The sequence below is a fragment of the Erythrolamprus reginae genome, chromosome 6, assembly GCF_031021105.1.
Source record: "Erythrolamprus reginae isolate rEryReg1 chromosome 6, rEryReg1.hap1, whole genome shotgun sequence".
Lineage (NCBI taxonomy): Eukaryota > Metazoa > Chordata > Lepidosauria > Squamata > Dipsadidae > Erythrolamprus > Erythrolamprus reginae.
Window position 1 is genome coordinate 53,727,134 of NC_091955.1, and position 19,718 is coordinate 53,746,851.

Below are 19,718 nucleotides of genomic sequence, written 5' to 3' on the forward strand. Positions count from 1 at the left end.
CCTTTAAGAATGTGAAATGTACCCTTCCCATGCTTATTGTGACGGGGGCCAAACACTCCCTGCTGGGTCTAGCGTGGATGGAACCGTTGGGGATCGAAATTTCGGGTGTGTGTAATGTAAACTGTGATAATATGCCTAACTTTGTGAAAGAGTTCCCTGAAGTGTTCAGCCCCACCTTGGGATTGTATAAGGGACCCCCTATATCTTTCTCCATCGACCCCAAGGTCCCACCGGTCAGACTGAAACCTCGCAGGGTTCCCCTTCCGCTTCTCCCCAAGCTGGACATGCAGCTGGACAAACTCATTAGTCAAGGTATTTTGGTCCCTGTGGAACAGGGGCCATGGGAAACTCCCATAGTGACACCATTGAAGCCAGATGGCTCTTTAAGAGTTTGCGCTGATTACAAATCAACCTTGAATAAGGCACTCCAACACCACCCCTACCCCATCCCGGTCGTGCAACAACTCTTACACTCCCTGGGGGAGGGAAAAAGGTTCGCAAAGATCGACCTGGCCCAGGCTTACCAGCAGCTTCCGGTCGATGAACAAACAGCAAACGCCCAAACGATTGTAACACACAGGGGGGCTTTCAAATGCACGAGGTTACAGTTTGGGGTAAGCATAGCCCCAGGAATATTCCAGAGCATCATGGAACGCCTATTGTCAGGGGTAAATGGGGCAATTCCATATTTTGATGACATCTTAATTGCAGGGGAAAACCAGGGACAAGTGAACAAAAGAATAAGGGAAGTACTTAAGAGGCTACAGGACAAAGGGTTACGAATCAAGCCTGATAAATGTGTCTGGGGAACTGACAGTGTTGAATTCCTTGGGTATAAAATAGATAAGGAAGGTATCCACCCCACAACAGAGAAGCTGAGAGCAATTAGAGAAGCCCCAGAGCCACAAGATAAGAATGAGTTGCAGGCATTTTTGGGCCTCCTTAATTTTTATTCCGTTTTTTTAAAGCAGAAGGCAACAGTAGCAGAGCCTCTCCATCGTTTACTCCAGAAGGAAGCCCGCTGGACATGGGGGAAAACTGAACGTGAAGCTTTTTCTCAAATAAAAAATTTAATAACTTCTAAAAGTGTAGTAGTCCAATATAGTGCTTCACTACCCATTAGGCTCACGTGCGACGCTTCGCCGTACGGCATAGGAGGAGTCTTAGCTCACGTTCTACCGAATAAGACAGAGGCCCCAATAGCATTCTTTTCAAGAACCATGACCAGCACAGAGAGGAATTATAGCCAGTTAGACAAGGAGGCTCTAGCATTAGTGGCAGGGGTAAAGAAGTTTCACAATTACATTTTTGGGAGAAGCTTTGAGCTAGTCACTGACCACAAACCCCTACTAGGCCTGCTAGCCCCCAACAAGCCCACTCCACCGTTTATGTCTCCAAGACTAATCAGATGGGCCCTTTTCCTCTCAGGGTATCAGTATGAGCTCACCCACAAGGGGGGGAAGGAAATCAATCATGCAGACGGCCTCAGCAGATGCCCCATAGCAGACTTGGTAGAAGACCCTGTTCCTGCCACAGATGTGCTAATGATAGAACTCGAGGAAAACCCACTAACCACAGCAAAAGAGGTAGCTGCACACACGCAGCAAGACCAAATCCTTAAACAAGTGGTGAACTGTGTTCTAAAGGGATGGCAAAATGATATTGTTAAACCTGAATTGTGTGATTTTAAGAACAAAAGGCTTGAATTATCATATGTAAAAGGTTGTTTGCTGTGGGGGGATAGAGTGATCATCCCCAAACGCCTAAGGGAAAAGGTACTCAAAATGTTACACGTGGGCCATCCTGGGATTGTCAGGATGAAGAGCCTAGCAAGGGGGCATTTATGGTGGCCAGGGCTTGATGCTGATATTGAAAGTTGGGTTTCAAAGTGTGACCCGTGCCAAGAGTCTAGGCCCAGTCCCCCCAAAACAACTCCGGCTGAGTGGGAACAGCCTGCTGGCCCTTGGTCTAGGATCCACATTGATTTTGCTGGCCCAGTGGGGTCTCAGTACTTCCTAATAGTGGTTGATGCTTTCTCCAAATGGTTGGAAATAATAGCAATGAACAACATAACCACAAGTGCCACTATCAAGGTATTGAGCAGACTGTTTGCATCCCATGGTTGCCCTGATCTATTAGTGTCTGACAATGGACCACAACTAACAGCCAGGCAATTCGAATTATTCCTAGATGGCCTAGGGGTCAGACATGCCCTCATCTCGCCTTACTCGCCCTGGGCTAACGGGTTGGCAGAACGTTACGTAAGGGTGGCAAAGGAGGCATTGCACAGGTCAGGCCCTGGAGATGTGCAACAGAACTTGGACCAATTCTTATTAACCCAGCACATTACCCCTAACTCGCACACACATGTAAGCCCTGCAGAGTTATTGATGGGGAGAAAGTTGAGGTCACCATTAGACAGGTTAAACCCAAGGTTCTGTGTGAATAATAACCAAATGTGCATGAAACCAGAAAGAGAAATGTATTTGGGTCAAAATGTATATGTAAAATGCTTTGATGGAAATGTAAACTGGATGAAGGGAATTATTGTTAAGCAAAACGCACCCAAGACTTATATTGTTAAACTGGAGGATGGTCGTTTGTGGAAACGACACATAGACCACATTCGGAAACGAACTGAAAACCAATTGCAACAACCCGCTGACTCGGACTCTCCCCCCTCAACAGACTTTTGTACATTGCCCGAACTAAGGAACACGCAAAGAGACTTATCGGGCCAGGGGGAACCATCCAGCGACGCCGAGCCATCCTCGTCCTCCGAGGCCTTCGTTGGGCCCGCCAGGCCAAGTCCGCCGCACCGGGAGAGCAGCGGCGAGCCATCCTCCACAGTCAGTGGCGAAGGAGAAAATGGACTGCGCAGGTCAGCGCGAGAGCCTCGAAGGCCTCACCGATTGGACGACTTCGTCACGTGGCTTTCTTGATGGATGAGTCCAACTATGAGGGGAGGGGTGTTGTATCCTGGAATGGCTACCTTGTAACGCTGTAAATAGTTTGTTCCTCTTTTCCAGCGCTGTCTGAGCCCAAGCAGGAAGTCGCTCCTGATTGGCTCAGACGCGGCCGGCTCTCGCTTTGGCGGGAACCGCAAAAGTATAAAAGAAGCGGTTTCTCCCTGCAGAGCCAGTCGGTACTCGCTGAACTGTCACTTTACCTTGCTGAGCTGTCACTTGTTCTCTGAGCTGAATAAAAGTACCGATTGCTCAAAACCCTGTCTCTGGGTCTACTTCAATATACATTCAGCTTCTGCATTTGGAACAGAGATGAGCTTCAGGCCAATAGTGAGAGAAAATTACTTTTTACTGATACTAGTATTAAAAACAAATCATCCTAGATATTAATTTTTTCTGGATTTCTATGACTGAACAAGCTGCAAAAAAAGTCTCATCAATCAGGTTGATTCCTGGAGGATGCCTCTGTAAAGGCTGCCATTTGAATCTTTCCCAAATAATAATCTGTCATTCTTCTACATATATTACAATATTTTCTTCATCCCATCCATCCATCATATTTGTTATCTTCACTTCTTTTCTACTAGAGTAGTATTTCTAGTCTTGTAATTCATTTAGATCAGATGAATTTTTCCTTGTTGCCTCAAGGGAGCAGTTGGTCTTTCAAGATCAATTGATTAATACTTCTTGCATTTCATAGTATCCATAACAACCGTCTCCATATCCATAAGTCAGAGTCATCTGTCTTACCTCTCTGATTCTTTCATACCTCGACATTTCCATTGGGAAAAATAGTGCTTTGAATAACCTGATTGTTATTTTCATAGAAATTAACAAATTTGTTCTTCTCCATATAATTGTTTTCCTGATTATCTCGCTGATGTACTTCCATTTTTATTTGTTCTCGAGCCAACTAATACCAAAACTAACCTTCATTACTTTGATGTCAGCTGTGAGATCATTAAGCACGCTGGTTGCCATTATCTTGTTTTTAATATTTTCAGTCCATATTTTTCATTTTTACTTTATAATAAAATGTCATTACTTTCATATAAAAATAGTGTCATCTAAAATTATTAACACTAAAACTATCTATTCCAGTTCTAATGGCAGTTAGAATCCAAAATGATTGTTCAAAAACAAATAATTTCTGATTCTGATCTGAATTCTGATTCTAAGTGTCCTATCTTCCAATTCTGACATTTCATATTTGCTGTTAAATAAATTTATGAAGATATAAGATAATATGTATCCTTTCCTCACTTTGTTGGGATTCTCCTTCTAAACGTTTCAGCAAGAATGATCCTGCAAGAACTGCCAAATTTACTATTTGTATCAGTAAGATTATTATACTGTATATGGAAAAAGTAGTTATCTCTTAAAATTCATTTAGCATGTATAAATTTAAAATTTGCAATACCAATTTATTTTTAATTAGCAATTAGTTTGCTTGTGTAAGATGCATTAACTTCCAATGTCAGCATCAACAATTATTTGGCTTCAAGCAAAATAGCATTATTGTAAAATACCTGGAAAATGGTCTCATCAGTCTTCTTTATCCTCCCTACTTCTTTCTTCAATTCTGCATGAATTAATTTTCTAATATTAAAGCTTCCTTGCATTCAATAGTCTTCTCTCTCTCGATAGGGATGTTTTTTTTCACAACAAAGTATACATAAGGAAAAAGACTAAATTGGGCTTTTGGCCAGGACTCAACTTGTCCTTGGTTTCCAGTAAAGGCACATTTATATTTGTTAGATCTAATCTTTTTTATTTATTCCACAAATAGTATCCCACATTTTTTTAAAAAAAAAAACCAGCTATATACAGTATATATGTTTAAAGTAATGTTTTTTTCTTTTATTTATAGCTTAGCAGCCATAATTATCCAGTCATGTTGGAGAGGTTATAGAGTTCGTAAAGAGATCAATTTTTATACAAGGCTACATCTGGCAGCAACTGTAATCCAGTCTGCTTGGCGGAGCTACTGCCTCAGAAGAAAGATTGTCAGCTGTGAAAAAAATAATCATTTTTTGGATAGGCATAAAGCTGCTACTATACTTCAGGTTAGTGAACTAAGGTTGGTAACGTATGCCCTCCCACCTTCATTTTGAGAATTCAGATAGCTAAATGGATCTAAAGGGACTTATTCAAAGAAATAGTAATTAGCTGTTGAATTTATGCAAACTGAAAAATAAAGATGCATTTATGGTAAGTCATTCTGAAAAGTCCTCTTGTGGTCTTTCAGTAATACAAGTAATTGGCTTGTATAACTCAAGTCTCTTTTGAATGATTCTTTATTGGTTACTTGAGCATAAGAGCAAGCATCACTCTCAGAGATATGCACAAACCAGAATCTTGAGTCATTTTGCTAATGTTAATCTTAATGTTAACATTTTGTTAATGTTAAGTGTACAAACTCTTCTTTTATCATTGTTGCAACAGACTGCAAATTATCTTACCTAATCATCTATATAAATAAAAATGTAAATGTTTGTTTGTTTCAAAGTCATAAATCTCCAAAAGTTCTTCACCGATTGCTTTGAAATTTTGACACAATGTTGCATTTGAATATGCAAGTGTTTTTATATACCTTCTACTATATAGATGTCACATCTGTGACAGGTAAAAACATGCAGGTGCTTAAAACAGGCTCTTCTTCACTGATTGCTTTGAAATTTTGACACAATGTTGCATTTGAATATGCATGTTTTTACGTGCCTACTATTATATAGATGTCACACCTGTGGCAGGTAAAAATAGTAGCAATGAAGTTGTATGGTGAATTCTTTCATTTCCTATACATGAACAAAGTCCAGCTGTTGTTCACTTAGTAGTACATCTAGAAAATGGACAATGTGTTTATTTCACAGCTGCAAATGTGTAACAAATAGCCCTGAATCCATCCGTTACAACATTAACTGTTTTCTTCACATTATCTCAAAATGACGCATTTGTGAAAACACTGTTGTATTCGGAAGTGCTTACATATTAAACATGGAGTGCGAGTAGAAAATCATTTGAATGACGCAAATGAGGAGGGCAGTTTGATGAACCACCTGGCATATTCAAAGAAATTATGATGGGCAGACTGTACACAGTGCATTCCAATCAAGATGAATGCTTCTTTCTTCACATGCTGTTGGTAAATGTGCCTAGTCCAATGTCTTTCCAGCAATTGAGAATTGTCAGCGGTTACACATGCCACTTTCCACAGTGCATGTCAAGCTCTGAATTTATTTTGTCGTATGTGCAATCAAATATTCCTAAACTAACACTTAAGTAAAAAGGCATTTACAATCAAATAATACAAGCTGTCAATAACGGAGTTGGAGAAATAATCTTCTTAGATGTGCCAGGAGGAACTGGTACAACGTTACTAATTAGATTGGTACTGGCAGCAATTCGATCCCAAAATAGCCTTGGCTCTTGCGTTGTCCGGAATAAATGCAACATTGCTACCAGGTGGAAGAATTGTTCATTCCACTTTGAAATTGCCATTCAACATGCAACATGCAAAGGTCATGACAGGACCTTTCAAAGGTGAAGATGTCCTCATTCCTCACATTCCTATGATTCCAATGGATATGCCATTTCAATTTAAGAGATTGCAATTCCCAATTCAATTGGTGTTTGCAATCACCATCATAAGAACATAAGAAGAGCCATGCTAAATCAGGCCAAAGCCCATCAAGTCCAGCAATTGTCCATGGGGATCTTGAGCAGACAGAGAAGGCAAGACCCTCCCTTTCCCCTGACCCCCAACAAATGGTACTCAAGGGAATCCTGCCTGCCTCAACCAACATAGAGGCGGCACATGGACATCCATTTCAATAACCACCGATACACTTGGCATCCATGAATCTGTCTAATCCTGCCTTGAAGCTATTAAGGCTGACAGCTGTCACGCCTCTTCTGGAAGTGAATTCCATAAACCAACAACCCTCTGGGTGAAGAAATATTTCCCTTGATTTGTCCTCACTTTCTTACCTATGAGCTTTAGGGAGTGCCCCCTTGTCCTAGTATTGTGTGATAGAGTGGCCAGGTACAGCTGGTACAAATATAATTTCATTATTATATATAACCATAAATATGCATATACTTATGAGATGTTCGCTATGTCAGTATTCCAGATTTCATCTCCACATTGGCTTTGTTGTATTTTATTTTTCAGTGGAATGAATACAGATGTACATATATACATATAAATGCACACACACACATTCTTCTACACTCTTAGTAGGTCCTGAAGGAATTGTCAAATAATTAATTAGTTGACCTTGGTTTATAGTTGAAGAAGTTTAGGATTCCATTCTGCTTGCTTGAGTCAAACCTCCAGAGTGTTCTGAGCTCTAGGCATATGCTGATATTTAATTTGTCTTCTAGTTTTAAATGTCACATAAAGTTCAAAAAACAGATCATTGCACTATTGCTAGGCAAAAAAGAAAAGAAAAGAGTCTAAAATGTTTTATCTTTTTAATGGGATAACATAGAGAATCTGGATGTGGACTTGATCTATGGCCTCATATAGCATGCTTTACATTTTTGTTTAGGCACTTTGGAAAGGGTTCCATTTGAGAAAGAAACTAGCCAGTGCTTTGGCAGCTGTTAAAACTGATGAAGTTGACGATGACTATAAAGAAATTAATGTGGACGAATTTGTGTTTAATGAAGTAAGTAGGTAATGGGATACAACTTTTGATTATAAGTCCTTTAGTTAGTAAATGTTTTTAAATGTTTCAAGTGCAAAAACATGTAACATATCTAAGTTATGTTGTTTAAATAGCTAGAGAAATTACATTTCATATATTTATATATTTCATATATGCTTCTTGCTGTAATTTCTCTAGCTATTTAAACAACATGACTTAGATATGTTACATGTTTTTGCACTTGAAACATGTAAAAACATTTACTAACTAGCTTTTTTCCCCCATAAATAGACTCATTTAAAAAAAACTTGTCTTTGGGACGCAAATTTTACAGTGTCATTGTCAATATTATATAATTATAATTATATAATCAATGCATTTTAAAATATTGAAAAATTAGACTAAAGTATTTGAAATAAAGTGTACTTCTCTAGTTGGATTGCTCCAATTGTGAATATTCCAAAATTTATAACAATATGGTTTATTTCATTTTTATGAAAGTTATATAGAGCCATGTTATAATTGTTGTTTCAGATACTGAAGTATTTATTTATTCAAACTACAGTTTCTGTGAGTCCCAAAACTATTAGTATCCCAAACACTAAGAGTTTTAGGATGCCTTGTTATTTAGACACTCCTTTTTTGAAAGTCATTCTATTATGTAAAAATAAAGTCCCTTTTAAGTCATCTTACCTGTTGGTCATCTTACCTATTTTGCTTGTTTTGGAGTTTCTTAATAGCCTTTCATCTGTATACTAATCACAACCAACCCTGCTTAGATTTCTAAGATCAGCCAATGTTAATGAGGTGTCGGTGTATAACTGTGTCTCCTTTTATGTATTCTTTTTAACACCAATAGTCAAATGTTGGGTTAGTGGAATGCAAATTCAATCAACTAATTAGCTAACTAATTTTAACTACTGTAAAAATCATTTAAATATTCAAGAGAACTATATGTTAAAGTCCTCGGAGAGGGGCGGCATACAAATACAAACAAACAAACAAACAAACAAACAAACAAACAAAGTGTTAATTATGTGTCAGCATTAATTTTCATCAGAGCCAGTTTGGTATAGGTATCAAGCTAGAAACTGGGAACTAAGTCCTCATCCCACCTTGGACTAGGTGACCTTGGTCCAATCACTTTTTCTCAGTCTAAGAAGGAGGCAAACAAATTCTGAAAAACATTGCCAAGAAAATTACAGGACTTATCCAGGCAGTCTCCAAGAATTGGACAAGACTGAGTAGAAAAAATAACTTTTATATTTTGTTCATGCCTACTATCATGATTGTGCTTTAACTATTTTGATAATAAAATCGTAACATTATAGGTACTATCCTCATTAAAGAAAAGAGTAAGAATTTTTTTATATTTAATGAAGCAAACTCACATGTACAGAATCAGATAATTTCTTACCTTCCAATAATAATCATTCATATTTCTGATCTGGTCTGTTACTTACAGTAATCTAATTTGTCAAGGAAAACTACTTTCCAGTTATTGTGTTTCAATGTGGTGGAAGGATTAAAAAATGCAATGTATTTATATAATGTAAAGTCAGAGCTGTATATTTATTTATTTATTTATTAGATTTGTATGCCGCCCCTCTCCGTAGACTCAGATGCATATGAGCTATCCTCATATGGATGTAATGATATAGTATGATGTTAGATTTTTGGTCCCCTAAATCTGTTGATTTGCCATCTTTGATTCTGGATGAGCTACCGTGTTTCCCCGAAAGTAAGACAGTGTCTTACTTTCTTTTTACCCCCAAAAGCCCCACTACGTCTTACTTTCGGGGTATGTCTTACATTGGAAAAAAATTGAAAGGGTCGCGTTCCCGAAGGCATCTCCCCAGAGTCCAGAAGGGCAGCCGCGGGACAGGAGCCTCGTGAGCCCTTTTCCAAGTTCAACCTCAGGGCTCCAAGCGGCGTGCACGCGTGGAGCCGCAGACGCGTGTCGGGGAAGTATGTGTCTGGAGGGGAGGAGCCGCTCTGCGCAGTTGGGCAGCCCCACCTGCCTGCCGGAAAGGAGGCGGGCGAAGGAGGGCGCAGCTCCGGCTGCTCGCCTCAGAGCCGGTCGGCCTCACTGGCCGCTTGCAGCCGAGCCTCGGCAGGACTCGGTTGCTGGGACGAGCGCCTTCGCTGCAAGCCGCCGCCCACTCGGCTCGCTTTGGACCAGCGCCGTCCTTCGCTTTGCCAAGCCGGGGAAGAGGCGGTGGCGCCGCGGCGAGGCGAAGGGCGTGCGGGGAGCTTGGAAGCGACGTCATCGGGCTCCCCCCCCCGGCAATACCCCCGTGTTTCCCCGAAAGTAAGACATATGTCTTACTTTCGGGGTACGGCTTATATTAGCCGACCCCCCTGAAACCCCCGATACGTCTTACAATCGGGGGTGTCTTACTATCGGGGAAACAGGGTAGTATGCAATTTATGTTTCCTCTGAGACTCACAATCCTTCTTGATGAGCAAATGGCAGCTATGGCTAGGAGAGACCTTTGCCCAGATTTATGCTGTGTAGCAATTGCACCTTATTCTGGACCAGAAAGTCTTATTTATGGTCCCTCATGCCTTAGACCCATGATGGTGACTCTATGGCATGTGTGCCACAGGTGGCACACAAGGCTATATTGGAGAGCACATGTGACTTTGCTATGTTTCAGCTCTAGTGCGCATTTGCATGCTGGCTGACTGGGTTTTGGCATTGGGAAAAGCTGTTTCACCCTCTGGACATTTCAGGAAAGCTTCCCTGAAGCCCTGGAGGCAAAACAAATCACCTAACATACAACCCGGAAGTTTGGAAAAACACATTTCCAGTTTACCCGTTGTGCTGTTTGTTGCACTCTGGAGTTTTAGGAAGCTTGCCTGAACCCTCCGGAGTGCAAAAAACAGCACAACGGCAAAACAGAAGTGTGTTTTCCTGAACTTCTGGTTTGCCCATTTGGCCATTCTTTTCACCTACCAGGCTTCAGAAAGGCCTGTGCGCAGGCATGGGTGGCAGTGCAAGGGGTGCGCATGAGTGTGGGGGGGAGGGGGGCATGTGGACACGTGCTAGCACATCCACACACACCCTTTTCGACACACGAACCAAAAATGATTCACCATCACTGCCTTAGATACTTCCTGAATTGATTATTACAATGCAGTTTGCATGGAGGCTACACTTGAAGGCCACTTGCAAGTTACAAGTGGTACAATACACAGCGGTGTACACAGTATTGGGTGCCCATAGGTTTCTTCAGTTTATTGCATGAAGTGTACTGGCTCCCAGTTTTCTTCTGGATATAATTCAAGGTGCAATTCATTGGTTAGCACTATTAAAAGTTGACATGGCATGGCACCCAATTATTAGCTCCTTTCCCCATGAAAAGCCACTTGTCCCATTAAATCTGAAAGGACAGGCATGCTCGATGTCATTTCTCTAAAATCTTACCATTTAGTAAGAGTTCAAAAGTGTGCCTTTCCTATGGGTGTCCCTACTTTGTGGAAAACCATTTGCCAGTGATTTAATAGGATCCCACTCTTCTAGCTTTTTGGAAGACCATTAAGTCTCGGCTTTTTACTGAAAGGTCGGAATTATATAAGTAGAAGGAGAGTATCTGAGTTTGCTGTGGGGCATGCCTAGGGAGGGTAATTATGGTGCACAGTTTTGGTTTATGGTTTTATTCTTTTTATTGGTTTCATTATTGTTTCATTTATTTGCTTTATGAGTGTCATAAGCTGCCCAGGGTTGCATAAAATGGGCAGCCATATGAATCTTTGAAATAAATAAAGCAAAGCAGAGATGTATTTTCTGTGCCAAGAAAGTAACTTAAAAGTTGATAAAAATCAAACAAAAAGTTGAGGTTGTTGTTCTTGGGTTTTGTTGTGGTTCTTCTGATTATTATTTTGATCTGGCTGCCTTCATTTGGAGAAAAAAGGAAGTTAGGAAAAACTTATGGAAAAAAGGAAATTCTTTCTTTTTGACACAGTAAAAATATGGAAGCCTTTCTCCCAGTAAGAGAAAGAATTATAAACTTGACCTAAATTCAGTTGCAGGTAAGAGAGTCTCTTTAGAGAAAAGGTTTTGGCTGAGAGTGGTCATAGTTCATCTGAGTGCCCAAAATATCTTTTCAAGGGCTGCAACCTTGTCATTAGAACTAACCAGTAAGCTAGGTTAGCAAAATGACATTCTCTGAGGCTGACCTCTGATTAGTTTACGCATACACTTTCATGTAATTGGCAATAATATAAAAGTGCCTTGCCAGAATATTTTTCAACTTTCCCGACCAGTCAAGGTCATTATTATTCTCTGATTTAAGGTTATCATTATTCTCTGACAATGGCCCGTTCAATATCAAGTACACTTAAATGTGCTTAATGTATGAACTCAATCACCACTAGCACTATCACCTGATGTGAGCAACATGGTGATGTTAATTTAGTTCTGCATCTTTTATACTTTTATTATTTTATTTTATTTATTTATTTTTATTTTGCCAAGTACATATTTGATAATATACTATACATAAGTATAACATTATTTGAATGCATAAAATAGGTGCAAACAAAAGGGAATATTTGGACAGGCACACCCCTTACTGATCTCTTAGGAATGGGATGAGGTCAACTGTAGATAGTCTAAGGGTAAAGTTTTGGGGATTTGGGGATGAAACCAGAGTCAGGTAGTGAGTTCCAGGCATTAATCATTCTGTTGCTGAAGTCATATTTTCTGCAATCAAATTTGGAGCAGTTCAATTTGAATTTGTATCTGTTGTGTCCTTGTGTATTGTTGTGGTTGAAGCTGAAGTAGTTGTTGACAGATAGGACTTTGTAGCAGATAATTTTATGAACTACACTTAGGTCAAGTTGAAGGTGACGTAGCTTTTCTGTTGCAAGAAGAGGAGTGGAGGATTCTTCTGGTGAAATATCTCTGGACACGCTCTGTTGTATTAATATTTGATAAGCAGTCTGGGTCCCAGACAGATGAGCTGTATTCAAGGATTGGTCTGGCAAATGTTTCGTATGCTCTGGCTAATAGTGTAATATTATTGGAGAAGAGCTACATAAGATTAGGTTCACAACTCTTAATGCTTTTTTGGTGATTTTACAGTAGATTTTGGTTCTTACTGTATTATTCGGAGTATAAGACACACTGGAGTATAAGACCCACTTTAGTTTTTGGGGAGGAAAAAAGGGGGTGGAATCTGCCTACCAGATATTCATCTGGCTAGCATCCTTAGTCTGGTCAGCTTCAGCACATTAATTTATCCCCTGTTTAGTGCTTTAAAAATACCTTATTCGGAGAGAGTAACAGTGAAGGAGCTTGCAAGCTGGTAAGAGCTGAGAACATTGTTAGCACTTGGTTAGGGCTTGAAAAAACTTATTCAGAGCAAGTAGAGCAATGAAAAAAAGCCTGCAGGGTAAGAGCTTGGAAAACATTCTTCCCAGAGAATAATAATGAAAGAGCCCGCAAGGTAAGAGCTGGGAAGATCGTTAGCACCTAATTAGGGCTGAAAAAGCTTTGAAAAAAGCTACATTCAGAGGATAAGATGCACCCAAATATTCAGCCTCTTTTAGGGAGGAAAAAGGTGTATCTTATACACCGAAAAATATGGTAGATCATTTTATATTAGTATTCCAAGGTCTTTGACAGAGTGAGGGTCATCTACATTTAGCTTGTATTCAGTATTCTGATTCTTTTTAACAATGTGTAGGACAGAGGATTTGTTGGTTGAGATTTGGAATCGCCAGTTGTTCAACCATTCTGACGCAAAATTGAGGTCTTTTTGAGGGGTAGCAGTGTTGTTGGTAGTATTAAAAAGTTTTACATCATCGGCAAAGAGGACAGTTATTCATTTGGCTATTGGCTAAAGAATATTCCTATATAGAGGATCTTTTCACCTAAACTGTGGGCAAATTTATTCTTTTCTGAAATTGCCCGGAGCCCTTTCAAAACAGTGAACATCTATCTGGAAATCCTGGGCAGATGGAAAAACTTAAGTTACTATACAATGCTGTTTCAGCACTACCACTTTCAATTTTTTAAAAAGTCTTGCTGTACTTTGTCAGAGTGCCCTAAACATTCTGGTTTATGAGTTTCCGATTTGAGTAACTGATTTGGGAGGCTGTTGTAAATCCAGCATTGCCTGACTGGATGTGTTTGCTTTTATGCTTTGATAATAGCTGCTCAGCTTTTATGTTGTAAACAAACATTATTACAAACATATTTCTTGTCTCCAGTGCGCCTTCTTTTGAGATTACAATTTCAAAGGTATAGTAAAGGTAATACATGGAACTGTAATTTATTATGTACTTCTTTGGTTTTAACTGAAAATGGAGAAAAGAAGAAAGTATATGTACTTCAGGAAACACTATCGGAATTATTTTAATGTAACTGGTCTCAATAGTCAATCACTGTGATATTTCACAGCTGTAATTTTCAATTTATTAATTTTGAAAGTAATTTTTAATTTTAAAAAGTAACAGTTACATCAGGGAAAAAAATATTAAACCTGGCTTTTTTCTTAGCCAGGAGGCCACGATGATTTGAGCTTCTTTTCAGAGGGCAGTAGGAAGGTGGGCCTCTATTTGCCTAGGAATATCTGTTCAATGTTAATTGAGGCTGTGTATCTTGTTTTGTTTTGTTCTTTGTTTTAATATATGCCTTCCACAATTGCAGCATTTAAGTTTGGCAGCTATGTACATTATTGAGACAAATTAATTAATTAATTAGCCAGACAATACAGTACTTCCATAAGAATCCTGTACTTTTACTTTTCCTAACTTTCACAAAAATTCATTGTGCAATTTTACCTAAAAACACCTATAATATGCAGGAGATAATTTTCTGAGTTAAATCCGATCTCTGGCAATATCTGGAGCTAAGTAATAATGAAAAATAATTATTAGTGTTACTAGTAATCCGCGGTAAGTTTTTAAGTATATCATTAATCCAAAACTATTCCTTAATGCTTCTTATTGTTTGGCTATGTGATGGATGGCAATTCTAATACATGATCTAGGAATACAACATTAGTTAAAATGCAACTTTGTTAATGTTATCAACATGACTTTATATTGTCCTTGCACTATTAACTTCACTGCCTTTTTTTAAACCAGGCTGTCATTGAGAAAGAATGGCCAGCCTTGGATTCCAACTGCTTCCTTTCACAAACAGTGCTTTGCTCAGACCAGTTGCCCTCGCCAAAGGTAACATGTCACAGAAACTTTATTCATCTTTGGCCTTTGTTCATTCCTTTAGAAATGTGCTATACTTGGTATGATTAATATCACAATTTATTGACTGAAGAAACATAATTACTTTTAGAAGTCTGTAACTTCCTCCTCATCCCCAGTTATAATTTTTCATGTAGCTTTTCTTTGATTTGCTTAAATTTCCCCCCTTTATTTTGGATTTCTTTCAACACTTTACTTCACAGTAGCAAAACAAAAAATGATATGTCTCAGCTGCACATTTGGCAATGGATTAAAAATGGCTAGTTGACAAAGTGCTTAAAAAAAGAATGAAGTATACATTATATAGTAACAGCTGAAGGTTTTCAGGACATCTAAAATCATTGAAATGTAATATTTGTTAATTACTTGATAAACTGAAGTGTAAATGTTCATTATGTTTTCTAAAGTGTATCTTAACTATATGTGTAGTGTATTCCTTCCAATAATATGATCATAAACTAAAAAGAGTAGTGTTTCATATCTATTAATTTTCCTCTTATGAAAGTAGTTAAGATTTGTTTCTTTTTCTAAACCCATGCCCTTGAGTGAATTCATTGATTTTAAGTGGGACCCCATCCCAATAAATGTATCATAAACTAGAATGAAAAAATACCCCAAATGTGTTTTAAAAATTAAATTCATGATCTAGAAGCAGTGTAAACTGTGCAGTTTATATCTGCTCACACCATAGGTATATTGGGAAAATTTAGTGCATTCCAGCTTATGGTAAAATAACTGGATCCTGTTAATGTCTGTGGCTGTGATCCAACAAAAGAGACTATGGGTATAGGAGAATGTTCCACAATGCCGGATGTTTCTTTGAAGTTTTCAGTTGGGCTGCTTCTACTGCTACAGAGACCATTGTTTCATTAAAAATTTAAAATGCATCCTGTCTTTGCAAGATGCAGCTGTTATAAAAACCTCAAGCCTTTGACTTCACAGGGTTCTCTCTACACATAACTTACTTTTTGTCAGGTCCTAAGAGAATAGTAAACCAAAACATCCTATTCTTATTCCATGCGCATTAGTGTACTTGTCTTCCATGTACATTATGCAATGTCTTGCAAATCTTGTGAAAATTTTATTCAACAGTGCTGAATATTCCTAAAAGTATAATTTTTAGGTAAAGATATATGCCACATAAACCAAAATATTATACAGCAGGCTGCATTAATTATGAAATCCAGATAAAGAAACCCCACCACATAAGAACAATGTGTTATGATGAGATTACTTTGAATGTATCCTGGAAGATTTAGCTAATGAAAAAAATGTAACAATTAATATGTAAGTATTTTGACTATGTTACATAATTTGATCTGGCTGGTTGTACATTTCCGTACCAAATTAAAAATCCTAATTTGCTGTTGGGAATATTTTTTCCCTATGAGACTGGGGTTCCTCAGGGGCTGGTCCTGTCCCCCCTGCTGTTTAATATCTACATGAAACCACTGGGTGAGATCATCAAAGGGCACAGGGTGAGTTACCATCAGTATGCTGATGATATTCAGCTGTACATCTCCACCCCTTGTCCACTCAGTGCAGCAGTGCAAGTGATGTGCCGGTGTCTGGAGGCTGTTGGGGTCTGGATGGGTACCAACAGGCTCAAGCTCAATCCAGACAAGACGGAGTGGCTGTGGGTATTGCCTCCCAAGGACACATCCATCTGTCCATCCATTACCCTGTGGAGGGGGACATATTGACCCCCTCAGAGAAGGTCCACAGCTTGGGCATCCTCATTGACCCACAGCTGATTTTAGAACACCATCTTTTGGCTGTGGTGAGGGGGGTGTTTGCCCAGGTTCACCTGGTGCACCAGTTGCGGCCCGATTTGGACAGGGAGTCTTTGCTCATGGTGACTCATGCCCTTATCAACTCGAGGTTCGACTACTGCAATGCTCTCTACATGGGGCTATCCTTGAAGAGTGTTCGGAAACTTCAAATCATGCAAAATGCAGCCACATAAGTGGCTATGGGCTTTTCAAGGCATGCACATATTTTGTCATCACTCCGCAGACTGCATTGGCTGCTGATTGGTTTTGATTGACTTGAAATTACCTGTGTTGGAACGGTTTCATTCTTGGAAATAGTTGAAGCTTCATCTTTTTCCTCTATTGTGGGTTTTTTGATACTAGCATTTTCTTTAGTTATTAATGTATTGCCTAAAGAAGCAGTTTATAAAAAATTCAATAAATGAAAGTGGTACATAAGCCCTTCTTTCATAGTTTATGTTCAGGTTAAAGTGATTGATTTAAAAAAATTCTCTCTTTATAAGTGCAACAAATCAACAGGAAATGAGGACAGCTCATTTAATTTAAAATCACCTTCTCATAAAATGTGGCAGCTTAAGAAAAAGACAACATTATCAGAAGACAGTGATATTAGCAGCTGGTAAGTCAAATAAATTTCTTTTTTGTTACTCTTTGTGGTTATTTGCATAGTGACAACACCCAAGACGAGCTCTGGACAAATAATTGAAAACATCTAGATGTTTAGCTATTCTAATTCCTGCAAATAATTAAATTTAAAGCACATGTGTTCATAACTAAAATGGTGCACACTAAATTCAGAATTTTAACTTTTCAAGCTAAGTAGTTGACTCTTAAAATCTTTACTCGTTTAAAGAAAAGCATAGAAATACTAAACTCTCAACTCCTAAAATTTGAAGACAATAAAAATTATATAAAGTTTAAAAGAAAAATATATAACATAAAGAAAGCTTTACTATATCCTATATTTCTTAGTAAAAATAATCTTGAGATACGGCTGAAGTACAAATATAAATATTTTATATAAATCTCTAACTTCTATTATTCTCCAGCATAAAGCTTTCCTGGACCTTAGATTTTATTTTTTAACTTCAGAAGATAATGGGAATTTATAGCACAGCAAAAGCTGCAGATATTTAAATTTTGTTGGACTAGCTTTTTAGCATCTTACTCTTGCTCTCCTTAGGTCAGGAAGAAACACTGATTCACAGCTTTCTGAGGCAAAGTCCTCTCAAAAGTTATCATTACGATCTGAAAAGGAGGAAAAGATTTCAGAAGAATGGTATGTTTGGCTTGGGTCATTATTTTCCTTTAAATTTATTTTATTTATTCATTTTATTTGCATAGCTGCCCATCTGAACAAAATAATTCTGGGTGGCATATATCATAAAACCTAAAAATAATAATTTAAAAAATAAAATAATTAAAATAGTACAAATAAATATATAGTACATGGCACCAAGTAAAACTGTTACCCTGAATGTTCATACAGCCAGGAAATGGGACCCTTAACACATTGGGATCACAGGCACACACTGCAAAAGGCGAACAGGCTCAGGGTCACCCTGATACCTGAAGGGAGAGAGGGTCTAGGGCAAGTTGCTGCAGCTAACTCACCTAAGGCAATTCAATACTGTATTGATCATTAAGTTCAGTACTTTTATTATTAGTGACCATGTTTTTGTCATAATTATTGTAATTCTTATATTTCTGGATTGACTTAATTTTATTATTGGTCATGGTTCATCAAAATTAATTTACAAATATATTCGTTGAATAGTCCTGTGGCACGTTTGGCTGCGGTGAGTTAGCTGTGGCGAGTTGTCTCATTTCAGAAGAGAAAATATGCCAGATGAGAGGAGCTACAACAAAGAAGATACATTTCCTGGTTCCCACTAACCAATATTCCTTGGCTGACTGTTCCTGTAGCATGCCCAAGCTAGGTCATGACTAGATTTAACCATAAATGGTGGTTTTAAAGTATACAATATGTTTAGATGACAGTTTTGCATAAGTTGACAGTGTTGGTTATGACCTTTAAAGCCCTTCATGGCACTGGACGAGAATATCTCCGAGACCGCCTCCTGCCGCACGAATCCCAGCGACCTATTAGGTCCCACAGAGTGGGCCTTCTCCGGGTCCCGTCAACTAAACAATGTCGGTTGGCGGGCCCCAGGGGAAGAGCCTTCTCTGTGGCAGCACCGACTCTCTGGAACCAACTCCCCCCAGGGATTAGAACTGCCCCTACTCTTCCTGCCTTCCGTAAACTCCTTAAAACCCACCTTTGCCGTCAGGCATGGGGGAATTGAAACACCTCCCCCGGGCATGTTCAATTTATATATGGTATGCTTGTGTGTGTGTCTGTTAGTATATGGGGCTCTTTTAAATCTTAAATATTTTAAAGTTATTTGGATTATTTATGATTTGTTCTATCATGTTGTGAGCCGCCCTGAGTCTTCGGAGAGGGGTGGCATACAAATCTAAATAATAAATAAATAAAAAAATAAATAAATAAATAAATAAATAAATGATATAAAATTATTCTGCTATTCTGCTCAGCAATATTGTATACCTTCTTCATAAATGACTGCCAGAGCATTAGGTATTATTTCATCAGTATTCCTAATGATAACTATATAATTAGGACATATGTATATCAAGGACGGGTTGTTACTGGTGTGGTAGGTGACTGCACACTGGTAACACCCACCAGATTGTGCAATTTGTGTGTGCTCCAGTGCCAGTCCTTTGAGCGCCGCCATATTTTTTCTTTAATTTTTTCCTATTTTTTACTTTGTGCGCCTGTGCGAAAGCAAAGAGAGAGATTTTGATGATTTTTTGCTTCCACGCATGCACAGAAGCAAAAAATCGGCAAAATCTTGCACATGCGTGCACCCCCTCACACAATTTTGGCACGTTTTTGCTTCCTGCGTATGCATGGAAGCAAAATCACAGTGGGGACATGCACACAGGCATGTGAGAAGACTGAAGCTGTGCGCACAGCGTACTAGTAGCAGCAGGTAACAGGAATCTGCCCTAATGTATATCAAAATTATGTTCTAGAGGTTGCACGGTAATATATGCAGCAAAATCATGTATTTTGTTTTAGAATTGGA

General features: G+C 38.8%; 1 protein-coding gene across 3 annotated transcripts in view; it reads left to right on the top strand.

The window, feature by feature from the left end:
• Positions 1-19,718, top strand: part of LRRIQ1 (leucine rich repeats and IQ motif containing 1) — a 128,714-nt gene that overhangs the window by 59,929 nt on the left and 49,067 nt on the right. For all 3 annotated transcript variants that reach the window (XM_070755776.1, XM_070755774.1, XM_070755775.1), the window contains exons 17-21: positions 4,837-5,032; positions 7,520-7,639; positions 14,717-14,806; positions 17,109-17,224; positions 17,789-17,884. In XM_070755776.1, the coding sequence (XP_070611877.1) occupies positions 4,837-5,032; positions 7,520-7,639; positions 14,717-14,806; positions 17,109-17,224; positions 17,789-17,884 (618 nt within the window). The remainder of the gene's footprint in view (positions 1-4,836; positions 5,033-7,519; positions 7,640-14,716; positions 14,807-17,108; positions 17,225-17,788; positions 17,885-19,718) is intronic.